Below are 19,957 nucleotides of genomic sequence, written 5' to 3' on the forward strand. Positions count from 1 at the left end.
GTTGAGAGAGTTGTTGAGAAGAATGTCTGAAATGACTGACAGTGTCAGTTAGCCATGAACCATTCAAACAGGTTTAAAACTTTTTTTTTTTACAGCATCACCTTTCCAGCCAAACCAGTTCTTGCACATATTGAAAATCCCACATGGGACATACCCTGTAGCTCTTCAGTAAGGTGCATTCTTGTAGAGGCTGGTCACACTGAAACTGTTTCACAATGACTTGTTGTCACTTCCACACCCTGAGAGAAAGGCCCTGCACTGTTTGACATTGCACAATAGCTCCCCAAAAAACAACAACAACCTTGATCTAATATTGATGTTGTATTTATTTATTTATTTTATTACAGAGGGATGTTGCAATGGGTGCTGTCCACGTTGCTCGGGCTCTTTTGCAGTCTGGATGTGTGGTACTACCTGCGGGCGGCTGCCGTGGTGATCCGGGCCTGGTTCCAACCTCCCGTCTGGGACGTCACGGGCGAGCAGAGCGTCACGGGCCGCGTTCTCCCCCACGATCTGGACCTGTGTCACATGAACAACGCCCGCTACCTCCGGGAGTGTGACTTTGCCCGGTTCTCCCTGTACACGCGTAACGGGGTCTTCAAGGCCAACCGTGCCCTGGGGGCCACCATGGTGGTGGGGGCGACCACCATCCGTTACCGCAGGCCGCTGTGTATCGGCGAGGCTTTTGAGATACGCAGCCGCATCGTCGTCTGGGACGACAAGTCCTTCTACCTGGAGCAGCGCTTCGTCTCCTGCAAGGACGGTCTGGTGTCGGCCGTCATGCTCTGCAAACAGAACGTCCTGCGCAGCAGCCCAGACCAGATCCTGCAGTTCCTGTGCAAGAGAAAGGTAAGCAGCGGGGTTTGAGATTAGGCAGCATCAGACCTTTGAGGGTAGAACAGGAGTTGGCTGTTAAAATGTGTCAATCAATGAAGGTCCTCAATGTGAGACACAAGTTGCAAATGACAAATTCCATTATAAGGGCTACAGGTTTTTTTCCTAGTTGTGTAAATGCTATTTGCGTGTGTGCGTGTGTGTGTGTGTTGCAGGTGGAATGCCCTGATTACCCAGAGGACCTCAAGCACTGGATCAACTTCATCTCAGCCAGCAGTCAAGCCCTGAGAGCAGAGAGTGGACTAGATGAGAAGAACAAGTGAGACCAGTCCAGGACCTGCTGCCATCACCAGTGCCATACACACACACACACACACACACACACACACACACACGCATACGAATATATATACACACACGCACGAACAAACAGAGACTTGTGGAGTGTTGAAGATTGATTTCGGGGGGGGCTATAATGGACTGTGTGTGTAAGCCAGGCCTCTCCCTCAAACCTCCTCCATTGAGACTGCGGGATCTTTTCTCCTTTCTACACTGACATGTTTTTGACGAGACCTCAATTCCCTGGTGCCTTTTGATGGAAACACACGCGTCACATTCAGATGGCATCTGCCCCCATCGCCTGCATGATGCAGCCCACCATCTGCTGTTCAACTACTTCACCTAGGGCCTACTGTGCACCGGGTGAATCTACAGTATGTGAATGGTTTCATATGGAAATGAGGGGGCAAAAGATTAAACTATGTTTTGTATTGTTTCTATCAAATAAATGAACATTGGTTGTAATCCTATTTTTACAATCTACTTGTATAGAGCTTGCCTTTTCTTGTATTTGTACACATTGGTGCACTACACTGACCAACACTCTCTTTAATCAACTGACAGTGACTTGATCTCTTTGACAGTTAAAACATGAATAATAATGAAGAGGGAACGTTTCCATTGTCTCAAGTTTACCATCCCCTGGAAGGGAAATGGCTGTGAGTTCTGTGGAATGTCTTGAGGTGTTGAAACTGTGAAGTCATTAGTTCAGACTCAATAATAATAATAATAATAAGATGAATGATGGTTGGTGGTTTCCTTATCAACAGCTCCTAATTAAAACACTGTGGTGTGGTTGTTAGGATGATATGAACCCAGAGAGGTCAGGGAGTAGTTTGGGCGCTTTCTCCTGGCCTGAGTGTTGTGATGACCATTGATCTCTGCTAAATATGAATGAATGAATGAATGGTCGTTATTGTCATTAATACAGTACAGGTACCATACAACGAAATTTAGGAGGGGGGGCTCCCCTGGTGCTTGGAAAAGAAATACTAAAAACAAGGAGGGAAAAGAGCTGGTTTACATAAATAAAGGCTATATACACTATCCACTATACTATACTACTATACTATACAAATAAAACACTGTGCTGTACTCTATGCTATGCTATAAATATCCTAACATTTCCTATCTCTGAACCTTATGTACAGAAGGGTTGTCATATTGCACATAGTATTATTGCACATTCATTTAAAGTGTCGCAGTTTGCACGCATATAATTGCCGAAACGGATTTTAAGTGAGCTTAAACTTAAAATGTTATCTATAAAACATCCGACAGAAATATCTACATACTACTTTGAAGCCATATCAAAGTGGAGCGCAATCAGCGCATGACATTACCTCGACCAATAGAATTTGAGTAGTTTGATAGGTCCGGAAGTAGGTGCTGCAATATTCTACCGGCTTCTTTCGGTCCTCAAGCAGCACTGTATCGTGTGGAGAACACTGTGTGAGTAGACACGTCATTACTTGAACACATTCTGCTAGATTTTTATATTTCTAGGTATTAAGGTAAACTTATAAGCTGAGACAACTTAATGAAAAAAGATGACAGTTTCCTGATTTAGACTGCGGTTGGAGCTAGCGGATGTGCTGTGGCTAGCAGGCTATCAGTGTCGCTTATATCCTGATTATATATATCCTGATTATATAATTATGTCCTGATTATATAACATTAATTGAATAGTCTCACCTAAGCGAATGCTGATGGAGCGAATGACCGTTGAGTCAGTCAATGACCCTAGCTTTGTCATTGATGAGGTCATCTCCCATGTAGAAAGGATGGCTGCAAGGAAGTCATTTCAATTTCCTCCATAATAACCTCGAGTGATTTTCATCTTGAAGAACATCTTCCACAAGTCTGTTGAACTGACATGGAACCTGTTTGCAGAAGGACACAGATAGCCATTAGATACTGGAGAGGCAGCAGCATTAAAACTTAAAGGTGTCCCATCATGTGTTATTCATCAACATTAACCTGTCTGTCTGTCTACCCTGGTGTTACAGAGGGATGTTGCTGTGGGTGATTGGTGCTCTGCTCCTGCTCTTCTGCAGTCTGGATGTATGGTACTTCCTGCGGGGCGCTGCTGTGGTGGTCCAGGCGTGGCTCCAACCTCCCATTAAGGATGTTCTAGCGGAGCAGATTGTCAATGGGAAAGTGCTCCCACACGATCTGGACTACATGGGCCACATGAACAACTCCCGGTACCTGAGGGAGTGCGATTTCGCCAGGTTCCACTGTTACTCCCGCAACGGGCTGTTCAACGCCAGCAGGACACTGGGGGCCACGATGGTGGTGGGGGCCTCCACCATCCGCTACAGGCGATCGCTGGCGTTCGGCGAGGAGTTTGAGATACGGACCCGCATCATAGCCTGGGACGACAAGTCCTTCTACGTGGAGCAGCGCTTCGTCTCCAAGAAGGACGGCTTCATCTCCGCCGTCATGCTCTGCAGGCAGAACGTGGTGCGCTGCAGCCCGGACGAGATCATGCAGCACCTGTGCAAGAGAAAAGTCAGTGAGAAGGGAGGGGAGAAAATATAGTGGATGGTCATCAGAGGATGGTGGAGGAGGTGGAGGTAGAAAATCGGAGGACAGGCTCACGGAATGGAATGAGGAATAGTGTCAAACACGTGTTCCGTTCCATGTATTACAATGAGCCCGTCCCCGTGATGTCTACCTCCACCAGCCTCCCCCTGATGGCCATAGTTGTATAGGTTGGTGATTGTAGAGCTCCCCGCCGTGGTGGAAATACATTCCACCAACTTGGTAGTGTGTCAATAAGTTGGGTTAACAGTTTTCTAGCCTTTGTGGTCTAAGTCCTAACTTAGTGTGTGTGTGTGTGTGTGTGTGTGTGTGTGTGTGTGTGTGTGTGTGTGTGTGTGTGTGTGTGTGTGCGTGTGTGCGTGTGTGCGTGCGCGTGTTTGAATATAAGGTGGAGTGCCCGGAGTATCCAGAAGACCTCAAGCACTGGATCAGCTACATCACCTCCAGCAGCCAGGCTCTGAGGGCAGAGAGTGGACTAGATGAGAAGAACAAGTGAGACCAGTCCAGGACCTGCTGCCCACCCGACGAATACTCATATCACTGCATGCACAGACATGACACACTGAAACGTTATAGAGAACCTTTTTAGCCCATCTTACAGGGCTGTATTATTCATATTATATTTATGACATGAGCAGAATTTAGGCTACCCAGGAGGTCTGGGTTTGCATAAGATGAACTTGAAGAATTCAATTGTCTGAAATGCACTGTACTGTATGGACAGGGAACAAGGCACAGCTGGAAATCGAAGCTGTGCTTTTTTTCTCCAAACGCCTTCATTGGGGTGACTTAATCGCTCCCCCTTAGAATAAAGGGATAAAAGCAATGTGAAATGGGAGCACTCTCCATGCTCTCAGCATGTATAATGGACCAGTAGACCCTAAAGGACCATAGTACTGCTAATTATTAATGGCTAAATCCTATCTTGAGATACTGCATGCAAAATTGCTTTTTTCAAAATTGCTTTTTTCCAAAATTGCTTTTTCCGCCCCTTCCATCGCATGCTTTATAGACAACAGAGTTGTCAGAGTGCACATATTTCAAGTTAGGATTCTGCCCTAAGGGACTTGAACTTAGTTACAATTCCCAGCAATACTGTACCTTTTCCACAAAGGGATTTGTTTCTGAAACTTGAATTGCTTATATTTGGTGGTGATGACTACTATTTCATGACCTTCCCTCAAGACACACATCAACCTGGATTAATAGAGTGCTGGAAGAAGTCTGATGTCTGACTGTTGGCCTTGACTGTCCAGCGACTGTGCACACTCCTTAACTGTCAATCTCTCATCTTTCTGCTTATATATGGCATGCAAATCATTCATTTGCTGAATTTCTGGAACAATAAGTTATTGCTTCCAATGTCTGATTTGGGTCTCTGAACTCAAAATGTTGTGTCCTATGTTACACACACCTGACGCACCAAAGCCTCTTCTTTGTGGGTATGGCCAAAGGAAACATGTCTGTGTATTGTTCTATATATATATATATGACAACTATTAATTGTCCGTACCGTGTATTTAAAAAGAGGATGTCTTTTTCTCAATGCACTGGGAATTAATAATGTATATTGTTCATGTTTATTTAATTATTTTTCAAATATTTATCATCTATTTATTTTTAATTGTATGTTGCTGTTTACAGATACAATATTGAAGTGGATGCAGAGTACATTAGATTTTATTTGAAATGAATGTCAATTCTGTTAAATGCATTTAGAATAAAACAATGTATTGGAATGTATCCTAATGGTGTGACATCTCTAATACTTGACAACTACAACTGTTTTTACTTTGGTAGTGTTTTATTTGTTGGATTTGTTGGATCAATAATCAAAGATTACAACCTGGTGACGTCATGACTGATTTCAGCTGATTTAACGGTCAATACCGCCATCTAGTGCATATTATAAGTAGTGTATTTGAAGGCCCCGTTCTATGCCATTTCTGAGGCATAATAGGGCGAAAGCTCGAAACTGGTGGCTTTGTCCCTCACAACTGAAGAAGTTTCGTGGACCCACATTATATTTCTCACATTTTCTGCATTGAGAATAACCTCTGTTCTCTTTCCCTATCCGCTTGTTAAGTCTGACGTCAAAAGTGACGTTTAGCCATTTCCGAGTCCAAACCAGAAATTCTCCGCACCAGAGTACCTGTGAACTACAGCGGTAGAATGACAGTTTAATCGTTTTTTTAGACTCGGATCTATTCATCAACAAGGGACACAGCACTTTCCCGTTGTCCCCATATTGTCAGGGTATTTGAGCCTCGGAAAAGCGCTATATAAATATAATTAATTATTATTATTATTTCGGCATTTCGAAGACATCGCCTCAGCCAACGTTGGACCCGGAAATACGTCACGATTTAACAAGTGGTTTGGAATTAGGTAGTACCTGTAGTACGTTCTCTCATGTTCCTTTTTGTTTTGTAAATAATAACCACGCCTTCTCCTGACGTCACGGCCACACTGCTTCCACCTCCACTTCCTGTAAACAAAAGCAACCCTCCTTCTTTCCCTTTAATAACCGCTGAAGTTTTCGTTCGGGGAAAAATGGCACAAGGTGGATTTTTCGACCAAGATCAATTCAACTGCTCGATATGTCTGGACGTCCTGAGGGAACCCGTGACCATTCCTTGCGGACATAGTTACTGCAAAGCCTGTATCAAGGGCTACTGGGACCAGGACGATTACATCGGGGTTTATGGCTGTCCACAGTGCAGACAGACGTTCAACCCCAGGCCTGAGCTGGGCAAAAACACCATGCTGGCCGAGGTGGTGGACAGATTTAAGAAGACAACTCTGTACTTACAGGGGAGTCCTCCGCGTCAGTGCTACGCCGGACCCGAGGACGTGGAGTGTGACGTTTGTACTGGGAGGAAAAAACAAGCTGTCAAATCGTGCCTCGTGTGTTTGGCCTCCTACTGCGACGCCCATCTGCAGCCCCACTACGATTCGCCCGCTTTCAAGAAGCACAAACTGGTCAAAGCCTCCAAGAGACTCCAGGAGACCCTCTGCCCTCAGCACGACAAGCTGCTGGAGGTCTACTGTCGCACAGACCAGCAGTGCATCTGTTACCTCTGCCTGACAGACGCGCACAAAGGCCATGACACCGTTCTAGCCGAAACAGAAGTGAATGAGAAACAGGTCCATCTAATCTATTATGTTTAACTCCTTTCTATGTTATCGGATAGCTTGTTATTTCATCCGTATTCACTCAAGACAAGCAGATTAATCTAGTGTGTTCAAGCTAAACAAGATTCAAGATTTCAAGCTAAACCTTGATTAGTGTACAGTAGAGTAGGGCATGGGAAATGTATGAATAAATGGTCTTTATTGTCATTGATATAGTACAGGTACCAAACAACGAAATTTGGGAGGGGTGGCTCCCCTGGTGCTAGGAAGAAAAATACTAAAAACAAGAAGGGAAAAAGAGCTGGTTTACATAAATAAAGGCTATGTACACTATCCACTATACTATACAAATAAAACACTGTGCTGTACGCTATGCTATAAATATCCTAACATTTCCTATCTCTGAACCTTATGTACCCGAGGGTTGTCATATTGTCATAATCTATTATGACTACTCCTCTCTATGTTATCGGATAGCCTGTGTTATTTCATCCTTATTCACTTCAAGACAAGCAGATAGGGTTAATCTATTGTGTTCAAGCTAAACAAGATTCAAGATTTCAAGGCAAGCTAAACCTTGATTAGTGTACAGTACAGTAGGGCATGAGAAATGCAGAACGATGAGATTATGTAAGAAACTACCATTGCAAATGTATGTCAATGTAGTAACATGCCACTTAACCACATGTTTATGAACCGTCCATCCTCAGAGCCAGCTCGGGGAGCTGCAGAGAGGCTCTCAGCAGAGGGTCCTGGAGAGAGAGAAGGAGGTGCAGGAGCTGAGGCAGGCCATAGGTTCTCTCACTGTGAGTATTGTTGCCATGTTGTGCGAAGTCTGCTGTTTTCCTTTTAGTCATGGTCCTCATCTGTTTCGGAAACCAGGAGACAACACATGTTATTGTGTATAATAAGGTTAATATCTTTTTTTTGTCACGCTAGCGTTCTGCACGGGCAGCAGTGGAGGAGAGTGAGAAGGTCTTCACTGAGCTGATATGCTCCATTGAGTTGAAACGTTTTGAGGTGAGAGAGCTGATCAGAGCCCAGGAGAAGACTGCCGTGAGTCAGGCCGAGGTGCTACTGGCTAAGTTGGAGCAGGAGATCTCTGAGCTGAAGAAGAGAGATTCAGAGCTGGAGCAGCTGTCACACACAGAGGACCACATCGCATTCCTACAGGTAACTAGTTCTCTGAAAATGTCGATTAGAAACACAAACAACACTGTTCAAACACTTTTCTGATTTGTCCGCCTGCGTCTTTATGTCTGTTTCTTATTACAGAGTTGTAAGTCCCTCAGTGCTCCTCCTGTGCTCAGGGACATGCCAGCTGTCACCTTTGACCCCAACTTCACCTTTGGCCTGGTGATGACTGCTGTGGCTGACTTTAAGGGGCTCTTGGAGGAAGTCTGCCAGGGGGGATTTGTTGGCATCTATGAAAAAGGTAGAGGGGGGACAGTGCAACAGAGACATCCGATCGAAATTAGAAATTGAGAAAAGCATTTAATAAATTCAATTCTTCTGTTTTTACATATGGTACCTCTCACACACACTGTTTTCCTTTCTAGTGAGAGATGTGGCTATAGTGGAGTCTCCAAAGTCCAACTTCCTGACAGAAGCAACACAAGGTGAGTCAAGGTGCTCAATGTCTTGAGGCCTAACTGCATAGAAGAAGCACATTACTATTTAACCCCTGGGTGGCATAACTAGAACATCTATCAGGAGCAGAAAGTGTGTGTTTGCTGAGATTGTGTAAAGGCAAATAAGGACAGGCTGAAAGGTAAATAAAACCAGAGGAAGGATAGCTGAAGCAGTTACTAATGGGGTGTGTCTTCTCCCAGTGACTCCTTCTACACCTGGTTTAGACCAAAGCCCTGGTGCCTGCACAAACCCCTTCGGGGTGCCAGGACTTGCGGTCCCAACCTTCGGTGGCTTTGCGTTCTCACCATTTGGTAAGTACAGTATCATCCTATCGGCAATTAGAAATGCAAAATTGTTAACGGCTTTGATTTCAGTAAAGTTCATTCAGCACATCCAGGGAAGACTGGTGGACGTAGAAATCAGAGGACTGGCTCATGCGTTTACAATGAGCCCGTCCTCCGATTTCTACCTCCACCAGCCTCCGCTGAGGCCGTCCCGCATTTGCATGCAGGATAGTTTGAGAAATGCTATACAAATTGTTCATATGATCTTAATAAAGATATGATAATAATGTTTTGGCGGTACTCAAGCTTTCACTGCACTTGAGCTATCACTGCACTTGAGCTATCACTGCACTTGAGCTATCACTGCACTTGAGCTATCCCAGTCTTTGCACCTTTCTCTAATCCAGGTTCCCCCAAGCTGCTCCTGTCTAACTCCACTTCTGTCTGCTCAGGCTCCAAACTGCCCAGCACCAGACAGAGGCTGATGCAGCGACGCTCTCAATCCAGGAGGAAGTAGCCCTGGGGGGGCAGAGGCTCTCCAGACGTTTGGCTAGACTCTAGCCGCTAAAGTGTCGTTTTGGAAGACCAAGTCAACCTAAAATTCGACATTGTTATAGAATAGTAATCGCCACACTTGTGGCCAAAGCTTGTTTTACTTTGTTTTAAATTTCATTTCAATTTAATTCCGCATGCATGTGATACAGTATTAGTTTTTATAAAGTTGTTTTTGTTGTATTCTCTGTTTCTAGAGAGAGATCTATAACAATTAATTTTCATCAACTGTAATATATAACAAGTTTAACGTTGTGACATGATTACATTAAAAAAGAAAAACATTAAAAAGAAGATTTAACTTTTACAGTCTTGACTTTCTTGATAGTTTTTATTAGGCTCATAACACAACAAACACACACACACAGATCTAAGTACATAAGATCTAAGAGTTCCTGAACAGTGGAATCAATGTCATGTTTCACAGATAGAATTCTCAGACAGCCTGTCTGAGTGTTTGCCCTCGTGTTTACCTCCCATTGTCCTCATTGTAAATAAGGGCTATTGGCTGACCTCTGTAAAACTGGTCTAACATGGTAACGAGCAGTAACTCCATCTACGAGTGTATGTTTGTATACTCAATCTGACCGTCAGTTTATAAAAATACAAAAAACATTTAGGCCTACATAAACTCTTTCATATTTATCAATTTGAATTATACTGTAAGTGTGTGGGGTAGCATGATTTTGAATAATCTGTGTGTGTGTCTACTTGCCATATTTGCTTACATGGATCAGCCTATTCTTTTGCCCCTGTTCTTGATTGGACGCTGCAGGCTGTGCAGGGGTGAAACTGGAGAACCATTCATCCACACTACCGCCCACACCCACCTCCAGCACACACCCATCTTTGTCTCTCTCTCAGATCCTGTTCGTATTAGTGGAGAATGGCAGCAACAACAACAAGTATTTCAGTAGATCAGGAGCAGTTCTGTTGTCCAGTGTGTCTGGATGTGCTGGGGGACCCGGTGACTATTCCCTGTGGACACAGCTATTGTATGGGTTGTATTGAGGACTACTGGAACAAGAACAAGCATAAAGAGTTGTACAGCTGCCCCCAGTGCAGGCAGAGCTTCAACCCAAGACCGGCACTGAGTAGGAACACTGTGCTGGCTGAGGTGGTGGAGAAGTTCCAGAGGACAGGATCCCAAGCAGCACATCCTCGGTGTGGTCCTCAACCTGAGGACCCTAGGTGTGATGTTTGCACTGGGAGAAAGAACAAAGCTGTGAAATCATGTCTGGTGTGTATGGCCTCCTACTGCCAGACTCACCTTAAAGCACATGAAGAGCGCCATAGAGACAAGGCACACAAACTGATCCCAGCTTCGGGCCAGCTGAAGGAGAAGCTGTGCCCCCGTCATGACAAACTGCTGAGAGTTTATTGTCGAACTGATAACCAGGGTGTTTGTATTCAGTGTACAAAGGAAAGACACAAGGGTCATGATACCGTTTCCATGGCAGCAGAGAGGACAGCACAACAGGTATTATTACTCTTTCATTTGGCTATTATGCAACAGGGCAATCCCCCTGTATCCCAGCACTAATGACACTACCCTTTGAACTTAAAACTTCTGTTGTGAAATTGCTTTCAACTATCTGTATCACACAACGCATACTGATAATTCCTCCCTATGTTCCCCCCATAGAGAAAGTTGGAGGAGGCATTCATGAGATCTAAACAGAAACTCAAGGACAGAGAGAAGGAGCTTAGACATGTTGTGAGGTACATCAAGGTGAGTACAGAACCATTTAAAGGGACTGTACCAGTGGAGGCTGGTGGAGGTAGACATCAGGCTCATTGTCATGCATGGGACAGAATGAGGAATGGTAATCAAACACGTTTTACATGCATGAACTCATCCTCCGGTTTCTACCTCCACCAGTACATGATATGTAAAATAGGTCACTTTGCATACAGACCTGTACTAATTAGTATCATTTTGCAGGAAACCATACAGCACACACATGAGGCTATAGTATGACAAACAAACAAGGACTTTAGGGTGGCAGAGTGTAGATATCTTTTTAAAAATCAATTTCTTATCTCCTAGTTTTATTGTGTTGGGTTTTATTTACTATTGTTTTTATGTTCAGCATGGAGTCAATGTATAACTTGTGCTATATAAATGGTTTGATTGAAGGAACACATCATATAGATATAGATATCAAGATATACATACATCATATATATGCGTAACTGTAAAACGATAACACCCTCCAACCAGCATTCGACAGACGCAGTGGTGGATGACAGTGAGAGGATCTTGACGAAGCTGATCCGCTCCATTGAGAACCGGCGTGGTGAGGTGCGAGACCTGATCAGAGCCCAGGAGAAGGACACTCTGAGCCAGGCCGAGGGGCTTCTCGAGAGGATCGGAAGGGAGTTGGATGAGCTGGAGAGGAGACACGCGGAGCTAGAGCAGCTTTCACTCACAGAGGACCACATCCACTTTCTCCAGGTCACTTTCACTGACGTTGTCAATTTATTTGAATGTCGAGTTTCATTCTATTTATTTGAATAGACGCTATCTGATAACAAAATGACTTCCTCTCCCCACTTTCAAGCTCATCTTTTATTCATTGTGTGTTATCTATCCAGAAGTGCAAGTCTCTCTATTCCCCTGTGAAGAGTTTGGACTTGGCCTGCGTTGATGTCCATCCGTATCTATTGCACAAAACTGTGAGAGGATCACTTTCTGATCTGAAAGACCGTCTGGAGGACGTGTGTGAGAGAGAGCTTATCAAGATCTCTGATAAAGGTAGCTAATGCTTCAACAGTGTTCATCCAAATAAACACATTTGACAGACAGGCTACAGAGAATAATGACCACAATTAATGATTTTCTCTCCCTTTTCTTATCTGTAGTGAAAGAGGAGCAGAGTTCACTGAAGGGAACCAGCCAAAGTACCTCTAATCAGACAGGTATGTCAGCTGAATTATTGCAAAAAACAGTCATTTCATTGTGGTAGAGAGCAGAACTTATTTCTACCAAATCTCATTTTCTTCTCCCAGTGAAAAACACAGACATCTCACCCCACATCTCAGAGCCTAGGACAAGATCAGAGTTCCTACAATGTAAGTAATCATCATTTGGTTATCTTGTGAAAAAGAACGTGACTAATGGCTTATCATAATACATATTATTAGTATAGGGCCCTGACAAAGTCACCACCTATCTTCCACCGTAGACTGAAGACGTTCATCTCTCCAGGCTACATTTTGACTGCCCCTCGTAAAGATCTCTTCATCCCTGGTTTCTTCTTAATACATTTTAAAAACGTAATTCTTCCTTCTTCTCGCATTGTGACTGCCAATGGCCCCTGGTCCTAGCATTGCTTTCTTTTTCTTACGATGACTGATGTATAGATGATTCACTTCTTAGACAAATGCGTTTGTTGTAAGTTGCTTTGGATAAAAGGTGTCTGTGCTGAATGTCCAAAATGTAAACACAAACTATCTTCTGCACACTGTTGCCACAGACACAGTTGCCATGACGCTAGACGCGAACACCGCAAACCCCTATCTCAGTCTCTCAGAGGGGAGGACGGAGGTGACCACACGGGGTGAGCCTCAGCCATACCCGGACCACCCAGACCGGTTCACCAGCTGGGCCCAGGTCCTGTGTAGAAGGGCCCTGTCCGGCCGCTGCTACTGGGAGGCAGAGTGGGGCGGCAGCGGTGGGGTCTCCATAGGAGTCTGTTACAGAGGAATGACCCGACACGGAGGGGGAAGTGACTGCAAGCTGGGACACAACTCCAAATCCTGGAGTCTGGACTGTTCTCACTCCGGCTGCTCTTTACAACACGATAAGCGCAGTGTGGCGATAGCTGTTCCCTGCTCCAGGAGGATTGGAGTGTATCTGGACTTCAGGGCTGGAACTCTGTCTTTCTACAGTGTCTCAGACACTGTGACCCTCCTTCACAGACTCAAGACAGCCTTCACTCAGCCCCTCTACCCAGGGTTTTGGGTGGGTCTGGGCTCCACTTTGAAATTGTGCTCTACTAATAAACATCCTGTATGAACTGTTCGCAATACTGTAATGTTATTTATTTATTTATTAAGTGTATGTCTTACTCGATACTGTAAGTCGCTTTGTATAAAAGTGTCTGCTAAATGTCAAAAACGTAAATGTATACAATCTTCACCTTCCCCTTTCAGAGTGTGAATCCTAAAAGAAACCAGGACAGAGACATGTTTGTGCTTTAGGCTCAGCATTTTATTATCAACCGTGCAAGCCGAGAGCAGCAGTAACAGCTTTGGATGACGTAGGGGAGGGTGGGGCTTAGATCTTGTTGAAGGCAGCAATGTCGACACTCTGGACCTGAAATGGACAAACAAATGTTTAGGGTGAGTCCTTATCATCAAAGCCAAATCATTGTGATATTTCATATCATTTATTTATTTTGTATATTTGATGATCAATAAAAATCAACTAATTATATGTTGGCGTGGTGTGCCATTTGTTCAAGTGTAAAAAAACTAAACACTCAAACATAAATGAATTCAAGACATGGTGCACCACTTCTTTATATGTATGAGTAAAATACATTATACAAAAATAAAATACAATATTAAAAAATAATTGTAAAAAAACATACATTATTATAAAATACATGATTGTCTGTATTAAAACTGCGGGGCCCCTGGGCAGTGTTGATGATGCTAATGACAGTGAGCGGTCTCTGGGCAGTGTTGATGATGCTGATGACAGTGAGCGGTCTCTGGGCTGGCAGCAGTACTCACGTAGTCTTCGAACTTGGTGATCTCCTCCTCCAGCATGTCCGTTCCCACCTTGTCGTCCTCCACCACACACTGGATCTGGAGCTTCTTGATGCCGTAGCCCACGGGCACCAGCTTAGAGACGCCCCACAGAAGACCGTCAGCCACCACAGTACGCACACACTCCTCCAGCTTAGCCATGTCTGTCTCATCATCCCACTGGAGGCAGGAGGGAGGGAGGGAGAGAATTAGATATACAAAGATTACTGACTAATCGTGGTAAACAGATTAAACAGCTCTCAACGACACAAGGAGAAGATTTGCACTGTAGAGAATAAATGTGTCAACAAGTTGATGAGGTGGCGGCTTGTGTGGCCTTCAGAACAGTGAGACGGAGGACAGTGGTGGGTGGGGGGCGGGGTGGCAAGGGGTTCGTACAGGCTTAACGTCGAGCAAGATGGAGGACTTTGCGATGAGTTTGGGTTTGTTGGACTTCTTGGCGGTGTACGCAGCCACCCTCTCCGCCTTGAGGCGGTCGGCCTCTTCATCATCCTCGTCGTCACTGCCGAACAGGTCGACGTCGCTGTCTTCGTCGTCGTCGCCGTTCTGCTCCACCACCCTGACCTGATGGACGGGGATAGCCTGAGCAGAGGAAAGGGGAACATGATTACTCGTTTCTTTAACATACATACATAACCTTTGCTTGGCTGCAGGGCGGGCAAACTTTTCAGTATTATCAGGTACGTTTTTTTTGTGGTGAACTGGTGAACCGAATCCTTTGTCCCTCACCTTGGCACAGGGGATAGCGGAGGGGGACTTCTCCAACAGACACACTCTGGACTCCAGCTTGAACATGGTTGCTCTGAGGTCCTCCACCACTGACACACACACACACACACAGAAAGACAAGATCAATATAGTGTGGGAGAAAGAGAGCATCACATTTCATCAAAGACCATACAGTCAGTTCTCACACACACACACACACACACACACACACACACCTTTTTGCAGACTCTGGTTCTCCAGCTCCAGGCTCTTCATCCGTGAGACGAGCTCCTGGTCCCCTCCAGCGTGTGAGCTGGACTGTAGAGTAGACACACACAAACAAACAAACACACACACAGAGTCTGGTCAACGACTGGGAGGCAGTAAGGTCACAGTGACAGCGACATGGGGTCTGGTTCATTTCAGCACCATAGAACAGTGTCTGAAGAGGGACTGACAGGTAAATCAACATAGGAACACAGGGTGACATGCTGGACTGACGAGGAGAAACCAGGGGTGCAAACTGATGGTGTCCCAAAAAGGTGACAACATCGACATCCCAATGTCGTCGTCGTCCCCCCCCCCCCCAGATCTACACGATTCACATGGATGACTATTCTGAGGTAAAAATGTAACATTTCGTCAAAAGGTGACAAGTAGTTTGCACCCCTGAGGAACACAGTAACACCATGCTTCAGAGACACTCGCATGCTCTATCCAGAGCTCAGACGTCAGGAGTGTAACACTCCCAAGCCCCTTAGGTAATGTTTACCCTAACAACACCTAGCACTATGTAAACAACATGACTTCTTCAGGAGGCAAACTCAACACACGTTTCCAGAGGGTGAACATGCAGGTCAGCCCCCCAGAGAAATGATTATAGTTGGTTTGTGTGTGTGAAGGGGAGGGATGAGGCATCCAGGGGTCTTGTGCCAGTCACACGCCATTCCAGAGAGCAGAGCACCACAAACACATGCACCTCCCAGCTGGAGGCCCTTACTGTGCGGTGCGGGCGTTTCTTGGGGCGGGAGCGGGCTTTGCTTGGCTCCAGGGCGGTCTTCACCTGGGCCCGGTGGTTAATACAGGGATGGTGGGGGTTAAGGGAAGGAAGACAGAGGCAGAGGAAAGAGAGAAGAGAGATACCGATTGTAGTTCTATACATTAACACCCGGCTACATGCAGAGAGAAGTGAGGACTGTACGCCTGGGGGCTACCTCTGCACCCAGACAGAGATAGATAGAGACAGAGAGAGAATGGAGAAAAAGAAAAAAGAGAATGAATTGGGCCGTGGAGACCAGGGCCAGCTCCATAGGGTGACATTGGTCTTGCATGCTCTTGCATCAGCAATGTCCTGCTTCTGATCAAGGGACTGAGTTCAACGTTGACACTTCTGAAACACGGAAATGTGACCGACTGAAACCAGGTAGCTTAAGGGCAGCAGGCCTTAATCTGACGGAGAGAATTGACTGAACTACATCAATTCCTTTTTTTGGTACACCGCTGACGTGTCACACTAATGACACTTTCCAGAAACAGCTACTGACGTGACATTGTGCAACAGTCCCTGCAAACATAACAGAGTGACCATGCATTACCCTACAGTGAATTACGCAAGACATTGCAAACGGACCATATCTCTCACACACGCATTGATAGACGATGCAGATCATTCAATAATGGCTGCGTTCGTAAATGCGCTCTGGAAATCTGATCAGCACTCACGGAATGCCTTTTGTCTAATCAAATGACTTGGTCTCTTTATGATGTTGAACCCAGTGTGCGCTCCGGCGATCTCAGAGCGAATTTCCGAACGCAGCCAACATGTGCAGGAATAAAGATGCTGGTTATTCATCACACAAGAGCGCGGGCAAGCAGGCTTCAGAGGACCGTGATGAGATGGGCAACGTGAGGGTAAAGAGCAAACACAGCAACCTACATGTAAGCTGGACATTCGACATCAGTACTCATTTCATTTAGGGGGAATAAGTACTATGTTACTGACTCGGTATTACAGAGAATACTGAAATATTAGCTCAAAAATATATGCCATTTAGCTGAAGCTTATATCCAAAGTGACTTGCATTGCAGTGAGTGCATACATTTTTCAGTATATATGGTCCCAGCGGGAATCGAACCCACAAGCTAAGTGTTGTTAGCGTTACAACTCTGTTATAAACCGTAACGGTGTTGTTATTCGTCCCTTACCGGGGGCCGGTGCCAGTACACGAGAGTACAGGACAGGACTTCCTGGGACAGGGGGATTGTGGGACATTAAGAGTACAGTACTCACTCCGTCTAGGGATTTCTGGATATTCTGGCGGGCGTTAGCAATTTCCTGCAGGATGGCACTAGTTTCTGTCTCCTGCGTTCAGGGTGTGGGGTGGAACGGAGGTGGGGGGTGGAGGGGTGGGGTAGAGGAGAGGAGCAGGTCAAACAGACAGAAGCAGGGAAGCCCGACAGACACATGATGCTGCGGCCCATTTCGCCACCCTTGTCCTGAGTGTGTGTGGGGTACACAAGCGCGAGGGGTGGAGAACTGGGACACAGCAATAAACAGACAGACAGACTGGGTAGGGGCGAGGCATCCGCGCGCACATGCGCGCACACACACAAGCAGTACAGGCAGCGCATGTCAGTTTTGACATATGCAGCGTTGGGTGAGCATGGATGGTGAATCTGGAGATGGACACTCAACACATTCTGGCAGGCTATAGGCTAGCAGCACACAGGACAGCACATGTACACAGTCAGTGTACCAGCAGGAGTGAGGGAGACACTGGGGAGGTGTCCTAACTAAATGGACACTGACACCGCCTCAATTTGAACAGTGGGGACAGCTGCCAAACCACTTGATTGCCGCCATCAGCTGAGCTACTTTTAAGTTTAGTGGCTTAACTCACTCGCACCCCCACCGAGTTCAGGCAGCATTTTGCATGTGTGTGTGTGTGTGTGTGTGTGTGTGTGTGTGTGTGAGATGCGACAGCCCTTGTGCAAAAGGCCACTGACTGACAGGCTATGCAGCTGTTGCCATGAGAAGCAACATGAGCTTCAAGCAGAATTCCCAGTCATGCTGCAGACAGTTCACTGCTATCTGAGATGGGCACCAGGCGGGTGCACAGAGCGAAAGTGAAGGGAGTCCATCTATGACGTTCTTAATGCAACCTTGTGGCAGGAAACCCCCCCCCCCCCCCCACACACACACACACACACACACACACACACCTCTGTATGATAACCTAACTGGCTGCGACACTGCAGCACAATCATAGCTAAATAAAAGGTTTTCCAAACTCAACCAACTCTTGTATATCCCCCTAAATACATCTTAGAGTATGAATGTGATTATTATGATAGCCTTATTGAGATGGCCTTGTTCGGGACCAGCTTTCCCGTGGTCTGTCTGACAGCTCTGTGACCCAGACAGGGCTGAAGCTGTACCTGGTGATGGGAGGGGCCGTTGGCTCCCTCGTAGAAGCGAGTCTCAGCCTCATCATACTGGGACTTGTCGAACCAGATGGTCTCCTGGGCAAGGCACTCGAGTCCACTCATGTTGATACTGGGAGGGAGAGAGAGAGAGAGAGAGAGAGAGAGAGAGAGAGAGAGAGAGAGAGAGAGAGAGAGAGAGAGAGAGAGAGAGAGAGAGAGCGAGAGAGAGAGAGAGAGAGAGAGAGAGGGGAGAACATTGGTCAGTGTAAAAAAAAAAAATTCCATTCCCAACATTAGTTGAATAGATAGATGACAGCTAGAATGACAGACTGCACTGCACTGCACACGATTAGAATTAGGAAGATGAGCAGCTTTTACTGTATCAAAACTAGGGATGCACCAAAAATGAAAACACCTGGCCGAATACAGAGTGCGTAGCGGCAGTTTTTCATTTATTTAGCCAATTTTTGTACCTTTGCATAAATTAAATAAATGTAGCTTTTTAGTCATGCTTGTATGCTTATTCTTGTAAAATGCAAAATTATCATTAGCAAAATTACATGTTTGAAATTCTATATACTTTGTTGCGTAATATTTCCTAATTTCATTAAAGATGTAAAAATTGTGACAGTGGCTGGTGAAAGGGGAACAAGTCACCAATAAACATTTTCACTTTTATTTAGAAAAACAGTAGTTCCCACTGCTACCTAGTTAACTATAACACTACTTTACATTGTTAGCAGGCTCACAAAACAAGCTGTGTTAGTTGACTAGCGAGTGTGTCATTGATTTTCAACAACACTAAAAAGTATTTTTCTAAATAAAAGTCCAAACATTAAATTGGCTGCTTGTTTGTTACCCCTTTCACCAGTAGCTGACAGATAATACTGTGTGATCCAATACGTTTCCAGTGATTGCTTAGCTTACGCTTGTATTTTGAAGTGACGAAAACTGTCCTAATCAAGTCCTAACAAGTCAGAATGTGCCCCTCGTTGTCTCGCAGTCATGCTTGTCTCATTCACAGAACAGCATGGGTTGTTTGCACTGTTTGATCGCGTCATCAAAAAAACTTCACACACTTTTCACACATTCGGCCAAACACCGAATGCATTTTTTCCCCTGCTATTTTCAGCCGAATAATTTCGGTGGCTAAACTTTCGGTGCATTCCTAATCAAAACACCATGCAAAGTCACAGACGAGATCATGGCAGGAATAGGGAGACAGGACAGACTGCAAAACCAAACAGAAGACAAACAAATTATGGTAAAACAAGCACAAAAAAAACAGACCTAGATATATGATTCCTAAAAATCATATTCACTTGTTCAAGTGGCATGTGTACACATTTGCAATAGCCTTTTCTTCTTTTTTAAATCTACAATTTGTTTAAATCCATGTTAAGACCATCCATGAGGCCAGGAGCAGGTATGCTCCCTTTAGTGATGCATTAACACCCCCCAGACAGGCATGTGTCTGTTCCCCTCTCGATGCAATAAAACTGCCACGTCTGCAAACAGTGGATTTATCTGAACAATGGTTTGGCCACTGCCCACCACTCCCCTTTAGAGGAGGTTAGGCTGGGCCACCGGGGAGGATGGATATAGCTAGCATCAGAGAGGGGGCTTAAAAATGAGGAATGAGGGTCTTACATACAGACGGGCCCCTCGTGTCGCACTGCTCAAAGCCAAACAACATTAGGAACTGGTCACAACCATCTACA

General features: G+C 45.3%; 5 protein-coding genes across 5 annotated transcripts in view; 4 read left to right on the plus strand and 1 right to left on the minus strand.

Annotated features, from left to right (window-relative positions):
* LOC308171464 (protein THEM6-like) overlaps positions 1 to 1,656 on the plus strand; it is a 2,174-nt gene extending 518 nt beyond the window's left edge. Inside the window, exons 2-3 of the mRNA XM_080546313.1 lie at positions 348 to 849; positions 1,050 to 1,656. Coding sequence (XP_080402439.1) covers positions 352 to 849; positions 1,050 to 1,157 — 606 coding nt within the window. The 5' untranslated portion in view covers positions 348 to 351 and the 3' untranslated portion in view covers positions 1,158 to 1,656. The remainder of the gene's footprint in view (positions 1 to 347; positions 850 to 1,049) is intronic.
* Positions 1,657 to 3,186: 1,530 nt separating this feature from the next.
* LOC308171463 (protein THEM6-like) lies at positions 3,187 to 4,292 on the plus strand (the record flags this gene model as incomplete). The annotated part of the gene is made up of 2 exons (XM_080546312.1): positions 3,187 to 3,687; positions 4,109 to 4,292. The coding sequence occupies 2 exons, from the start codon at positions 3,187 to 3,189 to the stop codon at positions 4,214 to 4,216; spliced, it is 609 nt and encodes a 202-aa protein (XP_080402438.1). The 3' UTR covers positions 4,217 to 4,292.
* Positions 4,293 to 6,273: 1,981 nt separating this feature from the next.
* ftr67 (finTRIM family, member 67) lies at positions 6,274 to 9,467 on the plus strand (the record flags this gene model as incomplete). The annotated part of the gene is made up of 7 exons (XM_080546781.1): positions 6,274 to 6,867; positions 7,566 to 7,661; positions 7,795 to 8,028; positions 8,131 to 8,290; positions 8,415 to 8,474; positions 8,688 to 8,798; positions 9,224 to 9,467. The coding sequence occupies 7 exons, from the start codon at positions 6,274 to 6,276 to the stop codon at positions 9,286 to 9,288; spliced, it is 1,320 nt and encodes a 439-aa protein (XP_080402907.1). The 3' UTR covers positions 9,289 to 9,467.
* A 742-nt stretch (positions 9,468 to 10,209) lies between these two features.
* Positions 10,210 to 13,344, plus strand: LOC308172045 (E3 ubiquitin/ISG15 ligase TRIM25-like; the record flags this gene model as incomplete). The annotated part of the gene is made up of 6 exons (XM_080546956.1): positions 10,210 to 10,803; positions 10,969 to 11,055; positions 11,548 to 11,781; positions 11,952 to 12,081; positions 12,189 to 12,245; positions 12,803 to 13,344. 6 exons carry the CDS (start codon positions 10,210 to 10,212, stop codon positions 13,342 to 13,344), a joined length of 1,644 nt encoding a protein of 547 aa, XP_080403082.1.
* Positions 13,345 to 13,517: 173 nt separating this feature from the next.
* eef1da (eukaryotic translation elongation factor 1 delta a (guanine nucleotide exchange protein)) overlaps positions 13,518 to 19,957 on the minus strand; it is a 9,825-nt gene continuing 3,385 nt past the window's right edge. Inside the window, exons 2-7 of the mRNA XM_080546394.1 lie at positions 18,249 to 18,366; positions 15,047 to 15,128; positions 14,832 to 14,920; positions 14,481 to 14,684; positions 14,067 to 14,261; positions 13,518 to 13,644 (exon numbers count right to left, since the gene is read on the minus strand). Coding sequence (XP_080402520.1) covers positions 13,606 to 13,644; positions 14,067 to 14,261; positions 14,481 to 14,684; positions 14,832 to 14,920; positions 15,047 to 15,128; positions 18,249 to 18,359 — 720 coding nt within the window. The 5' untranslated portion in view covers positions 18,360 to 18,366 and the 3' untranslated portion in view covers positions 13,518 to 13,605. The remainder of the gene's footprint in view (positions 13,645 to 14,066; positions 14,262 to 14,480; positions 14,685 to 14,831; positions 14,921 to 15,046; positions 15,129 to 18,248; positions 18,367 to 19,957) is intronic.

The sequence above is a fragment of the Nansenia antarctica genome (genome assembly GCF_963989245.1).
Source record: "Nansenia antarctica genome assembly, chromosome: 16".
Classification (NCBI taxonomy): domain Eukaryota; kingdom Metazoa; phylum Chordata; class Actinopteri; order Argentiniformes; family Microstomatidae; genus Nansenia; species Nansenia antarctica.